At 39.6% G+C, this 12930-nt stretch overlaps 1 protein-coding gene across 8 annotated transcripts in view; it reads right to left on the bottom strand.

The window, feature by feature from the left end:
• Positions 1–2394: 2394 nt before the first annotated feature.
• Positions 2395–12930, bottom strand: part of ARHGAP6 (Rho GTPase activating protein 6) — a 303023-nt gene continuing 292487 nt past the window's right edge. For 7 of the 8 annotated variants that reach the window (XM_085212249.1, XM_085212268.1, XM_085212277.1 and 4 more), the window contains 3 exons: positions 7752–8014; positions 6231–6311; positions 2395–5413 (listed from right to left, as the gene is read on the bottom strand). In XM_085212249.1, coding sequence (XP_085068375.1) covers positions 4707–5413; positions 6231–6311; positions 7752–8014 — 1051 coding nt within the window. In that variant the 3' untranslated portion in view covers positions 2395–4706. The remainder of the gene's footprint in view (positions 5414–6230; positions 6312–7751; positions 8015–12930) is intronic. The other variant, XM_085212258.1, reaches the window with a different exon arrangement.

Here is a 12930-nt window from a genome sequence, read left to right as displayed (position 1 = left end):
CACCCAAATGCCTTCCCCTAAAGCAACTGTAGCACAACATTTGCTGTTTTCAATGATGATGTAAAACAGTGTGATGATGTCAAGATATTCTTTAATACAACATCTCCATTGCTTTACAGATCTGTGAGGTTACAGCATCATACAGTGATGACACTCTTTTCTTGTTTTGAGAATTAATTCAAAGGAAAAGGAAAACAAGAGGCAGAGAGAGTACAAGGACACTCATACCCTGTACATTTCTGAGAGGAGAAAGAAGTTCCTGACCCTCCACCACACTACCAACACCACATAAGATAGTTATCCAGAAAGGCTAGAATTGAAGATTTTGATCCCATGTAATGCTATAACGTGATGGAAAGCACAAGAAACAGCAGGGTAGCAAAGTCCTATGCTACATTAAGTGAGAATAAACCCAAATTCAGCAGCCATAGACAAAGAAACAAAGCAAAAATATTGCTTACCCTTAGGAGGCCTCAGGTAGGCAGAGATCTCCAGCAAGAAAATTTTGCCTCCACTGCCAAACCTTATGAGGTCTGGGAAGGGGTAGATCCTGGCTCCACCCCTTCTGGTCACTCAGGTGCATTGCATGCACCTGAGCTCTCCTGAGTTGTCCTTGCCTTCCCACCAGGTGTGCAATCACTGTTTCAAGCCATGACTTTGCATTTCTGCTACATCCTGCTTCTTGTGAAACAACAAAAAACTGTGTGCTGGGGGGTTGGGGTGGGAAAACAGAAGATGCAATAAGAAATTTTAGCCCATTTTACCAAGTCAAGTCAATAGCACAGAAGTTTTAAGTGACATTAAACTGTGCTATGTTAACATCCTGGGCTCCTGATGTACACAGCAGGGCAGCTGAGACGTTTCAGGCATCCATGCCAGTACCTGAGTTTGTGTAGGTTTATAACACTCTCAAGTGCTTGGCCAGACTGTGGCCTACAAATGTAAGTGGCAAGCTCCGTGCTTTTATCAGTAATTTATACATGCTAACAGAAGGCTGCTGCCAGAGAGGACAATCAGTCTCATCCTTCCTCCTCAATCATCTCTGACCTTTCCTCCTGTGCCTACCACTTGTGAAAGTCACTGAGCTACCTGAATTTTATCTCCATGTTGTACAGAGCAATTTTCAGCTGCAGCAACAAGCCCCGGGATTCCTGCCACAACTCCAGAAGCTGGTGGGAGGGAGGGAAGGGTTGGGGAAGGCGACTGGGGAAGAAGATACAACTTCTCCCCCAGGAGTAAAACACAGTCTTGGTTCCATCCTGTTTTCAGGAATAGAAGCAGAAGTAAAATACTATCCTAATTTTTTCATTTTTCCTTGGCTCAGAGGATTCCCACCACATTTGCTTTGTATCTAGAGCTGCACTGATTGCTCTCATTTTCTTGTTCCTACAGCGGAAGAGAGAGGAGCAACCCCTGTAAGCTGGAAGTAACACTTCACAGCCATGTAATCCTCTTTTGAAGTTCAAGACAGACATCAAAATAAATCCCATCACTGATTTCATCCTGGAATGAAAAGTATCTAAGTCCTCAGCAGGGTTCCCTTGTTGATGTCGCATCACCCAAAATAAATGCCTGAGCTTCCAAGTTACCCAAGCGTTCATTGCTTTGCTCTCCTACCACCTCGGTTATCTTTCTGTAGCTGAAGACACCAACACTGATACAGACACATACACAGAGCATGAACTGTCAACAGGGACTGGGTCCAGCAGGACTCTATCAGGGGGGGCACTTCATTACAAACTCTACACTTTCCTTTTCTTACACTGTGGCAATAAGAATCCTCTCACTTCAGACTCAAACCCTCCAGTAGTTTCTGGACCATCTAATGGAGAGAGGGCCTTATATATCACCCCCATAATTCGGTTACTTAGTTCTATTTTCCACATCTATCTATTCCTCCTATGTTCCAGATGCTAAAAGTTACAATAAATGTTTCCTTCTCAGAACATTTCAAACAGTTAACTGGTTGTTTTTTTTTTTTTCCTCTTTCGTTTGATCTTTGGTATTTTTGGGAGCAGGAGGACTTGGAGGTGACAGAGAGCACTGCACATCTGCCACATCATTCAATACACTTTTCAAATGTTATTTTCTTGTCAAAGTATTTTGCCCAAGTCTAACAATTTTTCAAACCTCCAGCTAAAGCGAAGGAAGGGGCTTTTGCTCTGTCCCAGCCCTACTCCTTACACATACGTAGCAAAGTGTTAACTTCCCCAAATCCACTGAAATGAAGGCAACCAGAATAAACTTACTGTTGAAACAGAGAAGTGTTAGATCTTACCTATCTACATAACAGGTACAAATTAAAACCACTGCATCCTTAACTCGCTTGTGATATTTTACTCTGTACTATTCAAGTGAAAATAGCAGACAGAAATGATTCATTCTCAGTCAGAGTTATTTTTAAATCATCAGAATTTATTCTGTATGATTTCTTCCATGCAATTGTATACTGAAACGTGGGCAGACACATTGTCCTTTGGCAGTGGTTTGCTTTTTTTTCCCCGTTTTTGCATATACACCAAGTAGATGGTAATATATACCTATGTACACATCTATACAGAGAGAGGCACTGGCAAAAAGGAATCTTTTTATGAAACTAGGTAGCCATTAGACAAGTTTTGCTAAAAGTGATAGAAATGTGCAGATGCTTCTATATGTAGAAATGGAATTAAAATGAAGTGCATCTTCTACAGCAGGGCTTATACAATGCTTGTTTTTTAGAGCTGCTAGGGAGCCTTAATTCTCTGTAGCAAGTCTGCATCAAACCTGGGACCTGGGACAATAGTGAGGCAAGATCAAACGATGATGATTGCTTGTGAGAATTCTTTTATTGTCCTTGCTTGTATTCCACTACTTATCTTTTAAACTTGGGTAACTCTATTTTTTCCTTTTTTTTTTTTCTTTTGGTAATAAATTGCCATAGAGCTGCTGCAACAAGCTACGCACAAGAATCTTTTCCTATCAACTCCAGTATGAAGGGACAGAGCTGAGATATATTCTGAACACAGTATTTCATATTCCTATAAAGGAGCCATCCAGTGAGACAGCACAATGACAGCCAAAGGCCAAATCCTGCCCCTTTATACCTGGATTGGTGCTGTTATCACTTCACTTGGGAATATGGCGATGGGTAGGCTCCCTGTAGGATGGATTTTAAGCCTAGAACATAGGTAAAACCAGGGATCTCATATATTTAGGTCATTAATGAAAGTGATCCTTAAGTGCCCTTAGCCTTTTAGATGTTTTTGGCAGAGACACTCCGGAATACAATAAAAACACATCAATTTTTACACAAACTTTACTTCAAAATAAAAAAGGAAAGAGCAAAAATATGCTCATTGTTTTGTTCAGCCTTTTATTCCATCGTTATGGCACAAGATAGAACTTAAAGACAACATCACTGAATACGTCTTCAACGTCATTAAGATTAAGACTAATAAGTTTTATAAAATTCTTTTGATATGATACACTTTCCCTTATCAAGTGATAACAGAATTTCCTCTAGAATACTGAAGTACATTGCCACCTGCTGGCCAGAAATGCTTTTGCAATTTGAAAACATTGACATTTGACAATGCAACATACAGTTATCAAAGAACTACTAATGACCCAGGCTTTGGCACAATATTTATAGAAACACAGCTGTGAACTTCTCCTCATGACATATTCACTTCCAAAATTCAGTGTGACCCCCTTTTGCAAATATCTCCGTCTCTATTTCTGCTTTGTCTAACTTCACAATGAAGCCTTGTTATTGTAAAGGAAAAGCCATATTCTTTCTCTACTGTTACACAACTCAACTTATTGGGATTGGTTTTCTAAAATTTCGATTCCAGTTCACTGTTTTAGAACAATATATAAAGTCATACATTTATAAATATATATATTATATCCTGTATACATAACATTGTTTTTCCTCTAGACAGGTAGGGCAGACCTTTGCGCTACATCTTTCATTGGTTTAGGCACGGCCTTGTTCTTATTTAATTCCCCAAACCACTTCCTACAAGAATCTAAAAAAAATATTTTTAACACTTATCTAGTATCAAATTTTAATTTTGCTTTCAAATACATTCATAAGAACAAAAATATTTGGTATTCCCCCCCTCCCAGTCACTACTACCCTTAAAAAATATATGGCTTTTCACGTTCCACTCTATTCTAGTGTTTTTCAATAGGCAGTGAAAAGAAGGACAACGTTCCCCTTTAGGTTTTTTTCCAAGCACAGAAACCAGCTTGTGCACTTCCTATAGAACTCCAATGCGTATCACGGTAATGTAAGTGCAGTGATATTTATAAAAGCAGTCACGATCGATTGACATCTGTATATGAAAACATAACATATGATTATCATACAATACCCATTACAGAATATACAATCATCAAACTGCAGATATATAAATACATTTTAGCCACATCAAAGCAACAGTTTTATCTTATAAACAGCGTATGTATGCATACAGGGTTATCGGACTAACATTTCCATCTTCTTCTTTTCTCACAAGCTTGCTGAAAAACAGGAACATACTGTATTTGTAAATAGACTGCTTGCCAGTGCTGTTATGAAATTAAAGTGAACAAGATTTAAAAATTTATATGTAACTTATTCGGTAGAAAACGAACAAGCACCCCCCAGTTTTCCAATGTCATCATTGTTTTCCTATGAGAGGGAGCGTAGGTACGAGCGGTAGTTCTGTGGAGTCTGATCATACAAGGGTCTCTGGGAGGGCATCAGGGTTATCAGCTGATAAAAGCTCCCAAATTTGCCACCTCTCTCTTTGCCAATCGTGCCAGTCTGGCTCTGAAACATTTTTACTGTTCTGACTGTGAGCCGCTGTCGAATAGATGTGACCTGCTTGGGTGTGCGGGGCCGGGCGCTCCTGCTTGGAGACGGCCTGCTCAGGGGCTTTGGCCACGGGCCCTCCAGCTGCTCTGGTCCCTGCACTTTTGTCATGGCGCTGAAGTCTCCACAAAGAGTGCAAAGTTGAAGAAACGCTCGATCGCTGCGACAACGCAGAACTTGCTTTGGGCTGCCCAGGGTACGGAGGTGGTGGCCTCTCTTTGCTGTAGGAGGGCTTGGCCGTGCTCTGCGAGCAACCCGCGTGCGAGTCATGCTCAGTGAGGTCCTCCACACTGCTTAAAGTCAAGTGGCGCTCCGACTTGGAGCGTGAGTGGTCCAAACACCTACCGCCGGCTTCAATGTGCGGGTTACTGCATACCCGAGACATGGCAGGCTGGAGCTGGCACTCGGGAATGGCGGCAGTTGTCTGACTCCTGCGCATGACTTGCCTGCCGTGATCCAGTTCGGAGGAGCTGCCCTGCCACCGAGGAGAATATATGGAGAGGTTCCCTTGTGAAAGAGAGCACTGTCCAGGCCGCAGCAAGCTGCTTTCGTAAATGTTTCCGTAAGAACCTGGGGGACAAAGTAAGAAAGATGTCAGTCTGCAGTCATTTACACGGCATTCTACAAGTCACTGCTTTTTCCTTATATCACAAAGAGAAATAGGGATTTTTATCTCCGGGCTATGCAATTAAAGGTTTAACAGCCCCACGACTGCCTGAACCTGGGGACACAGAGCAAGAGCCTTGCATTTATTTTTCAGGCTACCAGATTGAGGATGGAGCCAGGCTCTTATCAGTAGTGCCCAGTGCCAGGAAGGGAGGCAGTGGGCACAAACTAGAATGCAGAGGTTCCTTCTGAACACCAGGAAATACTTCTGTGCTGTGTGGGTGATGGAGGTGATGGAGCAGTGGCTCAGGCTGCCCAGAGGCTGTGCAGTCTCCTTGGATGGCTCCTCTGTGCAGCAGGTGCAGATGGAAGGAATACCATAGGCAGACCAGGGCAATGACTTGCCAAGACCATGCGGGCCACTAGCAGGACCAGAGTCCAGAACTGCAGCTTCACGGGCTGTGCTCATGTCTCTTCTGCAGACACTTCCAAGTGTCCACTGTGTCCACCTTCTATAGTGAGTTTCAGAACTATTCAAAATTGTTTTTGAAGTAACTTGACAATTATTTTTAAAATTGTCTCCTAATAATTTAAAATGCTACCACATTTATAAAATCCTTGTGCTTCTCTGCATTTGATTGAACAGCAAACTTTTAAAAGTCAGTGGTTTACATACACATTTAACTCTTAAGTAACTGTCCTTCACTGTGATATCTCAAAACCTGGAAAGTGCTTCTGCCTTTGTTAGCTTTGGGCTTAAAAGTTCTGAGAAAGTTCTGACCTGCAATGCCTGTGTCTTTGCAGCCACTTTTCAGTGTTGAATGCCAGGTTCCCCAGATATCAAAATGATCTTCTGAAACATCTAAACAGCAAGGAGAGCAAGAAGAAAAGGATGAATTCATTAAATCATTATTTAGAAATACGTATATGGAACAGTAAATTAAATTGACATAAACCTTTATGCAAAGTATCAGAGTTGTCAACGTCTGCTAGCGTCAGGCTTACTGTGCACCTAGCACAAACAGACCAAGCGAATGCATTTACTCACTATTTCAGGCTCAGATCCTGTGAATGAATTTAGTGAACTCTGTATGAGCAGGACACCTAAATTTGCTGATAGAATGAAATTTTGCTTGTCCTCTGCTTTATTGAAGTCAATGAAGACTTTGGACAAGAACAGGATGATTAGGCCAAAAGAAGTTAGTTAGTTCATATGCTTCCCAAAGGGAAAGAATGGCAAAGCTCCTGCAAAGAAGTGGTGTCACAAAATAGATGTAACAAAATGCACATACCAGGTCTTATACTGGATTCTAATCTTTTTGTACCATTTTCTAATTCCATCTGGCAGAAAGAAATTCTGTAATTCGTCACAGTTTGCTACCATCATGATACATATTAAAGTCCAAAGAATGGTTAATATGATGAAAATTTGTGTCATTTCCTGTTCACAACTTAGCGGAAATCTAACCACATTTTGAAACTAGTTCAGAGATTTAGATGCTGAACACAGAAGGAAAATGCCCAATGGCATTTACAAAGCTTACAAGTGGGATAGTAGCCTAAATCCCATTAATTCCATATGGAATTAAATGCTTAACCACTACGTCCGAAATAAAAAAACACCACCAAACAGCTCTCTGCACCTCTAAACACTGAAATTCCTTTAAGCTTGGCTCGCTATCCGTGTATTTCATGAAAGTAACTGCTAATATTTTTTGACATTTTTAAATGAAACGCATCTGGCAGAGTTGGTGAGCTATCAGCTTTCACAAGAGTTCTTTACAGAAGAAATAATTCAGGTGTGCACTCCATAGACAGATATGGAAACTGTGGATCCCTGTGCTGTTACTGCTAGGTGTGTTATTGGTAAAAGATGTAAAGCTGTGCAGCTCAGCTGTGTTCTCCAGTGCAAAGCAGTTGAGGTCATTCTTTTCAACTGCACAAAATTTACAGCTTGACATCTTAATCTCAGACTTTTCCAAAAGCTGGGGCATAGCACTGCATGTATTACAGTCCTGGCAAACTAGAAATAACAGTCTTTAGCATGCTCAGAAAAAGGCTGAAAAGCTAGATGTAAAGAGTTCCATTTTCCTATACAATAGCTCCAGGTTTTGACAAATGCCACACTAAATCCATCCCTGACAGCTGGCTGAGCTAAGGGTATTGGTCAGTCATTACCTGTGAGGCTGTTACACTACAACAAGCTCAAGTCCTGATAGATGATAATAGAGAGCAGACTCTTTTTAGCTACATCTGAAACCCCCATCGGTCACTTAGAATGAGGAACACGAGGAGAATATACCTTTTCCAGCCTGTGATGCAGAAGAATTCTCCTTTGTTTTAGGCTGCAAATGACCACCCAGTGCGTACTGTTCCTGTGCTCTGTACAGCTTATCTGGGCTGTGTGCAACTTCTTCTTGCGCTGCCATCAGCGAGCGCTCAGACAGTACGGGGGAGTTGTTGTCATACGGGGAGACATCTCCGCTTGAAGCTTTGTTGGAGTCAGTGGAAGAGTGCCTTTCTCCCGTGGAGTAGGAACCTTCTGAGCGCAGCATCTCAGGGCTTCTGGGAAAAGTTGTTAAATGAATGAGGTTAATAAGAAATGCTTCGTGTTCACAGCAACGCGTGCGCTTCGACGTCACACAAATAAATAAAATGCAACAGGATGGTCACAGCTGCTGAAATGAAAACACTGCGGAAGCAGTAGAAATGAATTTTCCACGAGTAAAACTTATGCCATGAAGCGACCAGCAGAGGCCACTAAAAATCAAAAGATGCTGCTTTCAAGAACAATAACAATAAAAACCAAACGCTGTACAGTTCGTCACAGGAAATTAAACAGTGAATCAATTCCTTATGTTACCTTGACCATTCTGCTTGTTGCAACAATAAATCTGAGGGCACGATAGGGAAGATTAGTTTGATGATAAGCAGTCTGCTAAAATAACTTGTTCCGTTTTACAGCAATATACAGTCAGTGAAAGCCAATACTTCGCTCATCTCTCACACTGTGAGCAGGACCCTCTTCTGGAGGCATCAGAAGGTAAATATTGTATGGAGGACTAGCAGTATATTTATCACATTTCCGGTGGAGGCAGCAAACAACTGGCTTTAATTTTGACCCAAAATAAGCAAACAAAGCCCCCAAAACAAAAAGTACATCCCAGGCTCAGAGAGAAACCTCTCATTTTTAAAGTGTGTTGAAAACATAGATTTCTCAAATTGTTACAGTTTACTAGTGAACAGGAGACAATCTGCGAGCACAGAACATCCCAAAGAATATGGAGAAATCCTCTGCAACCATACTTTCTCCCTGTCAGTTGCCCCTCATTTACATTTTTGTTACTCATCTTTCATTTCTCTGAACCTCGATCTGTGTTTCTTAGATGTTAATCTTTCATCTGCTCTTTTCTTGAGCCAAACTCCTTTTATCAGTGACCTCACATTAATATCTGCTGTAATTGTACATGTTATGACACAGGGTCTTTCTTGTCATGTATACTGAGAATGATCAGCCTTTCTTAGAGTTAAATCCAAAGATGGCTTAAACCAAGCGAGGAGCTAAGGCACACGTTATTCATTATGGAACAATAACCCTCTTTCTAGACAAATGAAGTAAAACTGAAGAAGGAAAATAAAGAAAACACACAGTAGTAAGACAGGCTAGCTGCAGCAAACTGAAGCTTGATACACTGATACTGACAAACCTTAATGCCACTTTCAAGCTTTTTCTTTCCCCCTCATTGATTTATGAGTGCTATATCTTGAACTATAAAACATATACACTCAACATCATGATTAGTATGTTTTGCAATACTTAATTTTTTTCTCAGTGTAAATGGAGCCATAAAGTGTTGGGATTTAATTATGTTTTCTCCTAGTTACCCCCCAGCAAAGAAACCAACTCTGAGGCTTAATCAGGGCCAACTTACAAAATGGGAGCTGCCATTTGGTTAAATAGTACTTCTCCAAGCTTCCCAGAATGGCTGGCACAGTAATGTTGGAGATTCATTAAAAATAAATTGTAAATCATGTTCTCAGTTGTGTAGCTTCCTAGTTGAAGATGAAGACAGGGTGAATAAATCTACAGCTACTGAAGAATTGTTATGTACTTTATTTACGTACTTTAAGTTTCTAAAATGCTGTCACAAACTAAACTCCTTCCTCTTTTTTTTTTTGTTTGTTCCTTATAACTCCCTCTCTCTCTCCCCTAAATTCTGAAAAAACCCCAAACTTGTGCAGAGAATGTGAGTCAAAATGAGATGCATTTAAGTAATGTTTTGAGAGCCTTTGAAGAGTCAAAGACCTGAGAGAAAAGCGGAACAGTGTAGCTATCTGTAGATTTCCTGTGACTGAACTTCTTTCTCTTCAGCTTTCTAGATTGAGCGTCATCCAAACCTCATCCTGTTAACATAAAGACATACTTAACACTAACACTGACAGCAGGAAGGCTTGACACATGTACATCTTTGCAGGACCAAAACCTAACTGCGTTTCACAGGGCAAAGAAAGAGGTCTAGCCCTGCGTAGCAATGGCAAGGTAACACAAGGAATGAGGGCAAAGGGAAATGCAAACAAAAGGATGTGGGAACAAAAATTTGAGCTTTGTGAAACACCAATTTAATGTCTTACCTTCAATGGTCTCTTATAGTCTATCTTGTCTCAAGACAGAGCTCCTGATAAAAATGTACTTAAATGGAAACTGTCAAGTCTTTGAAAACTTCAAGCTTCTAACCTCATTTACAGTTTCTGCTAGTAAACTCACGCAATTATTTATACCTAATATCATATTCAAATTTGTTTAGAAAAGAAAGTTTTAAAAACAAAAGAAAATGCCTGTAGACTAAGATTATTACTGTAAGAAACCTTAAAAATCGATTGAATACTTTGAAGCTGTAAATCGATCTCATACATTTGCTTTACTTACATAATTTTAAGATGCTATTTAAGAACTAAAAAACTTTGGCTTACATCTTTCCAAATAAAGAATGAACTCCCATATACTCCTTAAAACAAAAATTTTGTATCTGCTTGGTTTACAGTTTGAGTTCATTAGCAATCAGATATTTACTAAAATTCAGAATTCATCTTCACTTGAATGGTTGTGAGACTGTCTACCCACACACTGGGGAGAAAAATACAGACGCAAAGTAAATCCTGCACGGGGTACACACTCAGCTATATGCAGTCTTTGAATAGTAGATTATGTATTACCAAATGTCAGAAATGGGAAAGCAAGTAAAATATTTTCTGCAGGTTTTGAACTACATTAAGGAAAAGATTTAAGAAGTGGTTAAGTATCCCCATCTGACTGAAAGGTGTGAAAGCTGCAGAAAGAACCTATAACATATTGGTTCAAAAATACTGTCGAGTTCTCCTTTTTAACTGGCATCCTTCTGTGTTTAAGTTATCCACGAGAATCTAGCAGTATGAGTGACTTGCAAAAATTTCAGTAACAATAATTACTTCCAAGGAAGATATTCCTACCTTTCCAATGGTGCCTATGTCATCAAAACAGGAAATCTCATTTCAGTTTTGGCAGAAATCCTTTTCTGCTATACCTGAATGCTTCTGAGAGGAAAACCAATTATATATCTTACAAGAGGCAAACCATATGAAGTGCAATGACTTGGCAACACGAAATAGCAATTTCCATATCTATCTGAGGTCCCACCAACAAAACAGATTCTTGCAGGACTGGTTGCTACTGTAACAGCGTAGAGGACTCAATGATTCAGGAAGCCTCTGCAGCTCTGTATATGAACCTACGTTGGTTCTTGGATGCCACAGGTTAAGGTGGATTAAAACCTATCATCACCATCCAAAACAGTTGAAAATTCTATGCATTTTAAACACACTTACTCTAAAATTACTCCAAGCCACATGTGCTCTATTTGCTAACCTCGATAAGTGATAAATACTCGTAAGAATAACATTTTATTTTTGTCTTAAAGATTCTTCATCTTACAGCTGGAAACTGCAAATTCCATTGTCATCAAGCCAACATACAAAAAAAGTTAAGTCATCCACAAAAGCAGCCTTCATAATTGCTGTCACTGGTATTAGTGCTTTACCACAGCCATGTTCCATAAGGTCCCTGACACACCATTCATGATGCTCAACTCTTAAGAGAACTGAAAGATGAGGAACATCTGATTTGTCCTCCTTGGAGGAAGAAAAGAAATTGTGTTTTCTGTCAGATTAGAGTCAAGAAAGCATTTGCAATGACCTCAAAAGCAGAGATGTGAGAGCAATTGCAGAAACAAGACCTTCAGAGCAAGTAATATAACATTAAAATCTTGAAGTTGATTTCACACGCTAAATTACACAGCCAACTAGCTTTTCTGATGAAAATTCTCTCAAGAATATCTAAAGTTTTCTGTTCCATGGATCCAAATTTGGAATGTCATTTTGAGTACATAATCAATAAAATTCCAAGAGTTGCGTGGACATATGTTGGATAGTCATTGCAATGAAATCAAGGCGAGTATCTCCTTGTTTTCTGCTGCCTCACACTTCTTACAGAATAGATAACCAACAAATGCATTACCTCAAAGTCAATATTATGTCCTGAAGAAGATCAATCTCTTAAGAGCATCACACTCTGAGCAATAACACTGAGCAAAATTCCCTCTAATTTCCTGGAATATCTTAACCAAGAAGTTGTAATGACAGTGAAAACGTTTCATTAATGTTAAGAATAAATTACTCACATGGTATCAGAGTAGAAGACAAATGAGAAGTTGTTTTTCCTATCTCAGTGATACTTCACCTGCCCACTACTAAAAATACAATAAATTGGTAGTAGCGTAGCCATAATGTTCCTATTTGGATTAGTAACCTTTTCTTACAAAGCTGGTCTATGGTGACCAGCTATCCACAAAAGATCTACTTTTTCCTGTAGGTGTGCGTGTTGGCTGAAAATTAAGGATGCTTATGGAAAGGTCAATCAACTTAAAATAAACAGGATCTAACAATAAAATGTTTCACTCACAGTTACTTGTAACATAAACTTATGCTCAATTAGTATGTGAATGCACATGTGAGATACAATTTTACGTCTATGATATAGATTGTGAACTCCACCGTGAAGGTTTCATTGTGTTGCAATACAAATAATACGATCATTTCAAACTGTGGACTTAAAGAAAGAAGTCTCTACAGAGTACCATATTATTATTATGTGTCATGTGATTTGCAGTCTTAGCCCATGGCAAATGTGAAACAACTGTAAAAGACGTCTAAAGTAACTAATTACTTGGCATTTACTGTGAACTAAATACATACATGCCTAGTTGCTGTCAGTCAGATCACATTAAACGAAATTATTTCTTAACTGCAGTACATTATAGAAACACACAGACAATTATCACAGATCAGATGATATGTGATAATTTGCTTGTGTTATGTGTTCATGTGCCTAAACTAATGAACTAGTAACATCCTTTACAACACATGGTATATTCCACACGTTTTTTTTT

The sequence above is a fragment of the Meleagris gallopavo genome, chromosome 1, assembly GCF_905368555.1.
Source record: "Meleagris gallopavo chromosome 1, MGAL_WU_HG_1.1, whole genome shotgun sequence".
Taxonomy (NCBI): Eukaryota; Metazoa; Chordata; class Aves; order Galliformes; family Phasianidae; genus Meleagris; species Meleagris gallopavo.
The sequence above is the reverse complement of the archived record's forward strand: the minus strand, read 5'-3'. Positions and strand labels throughout refer to the sequence as shown.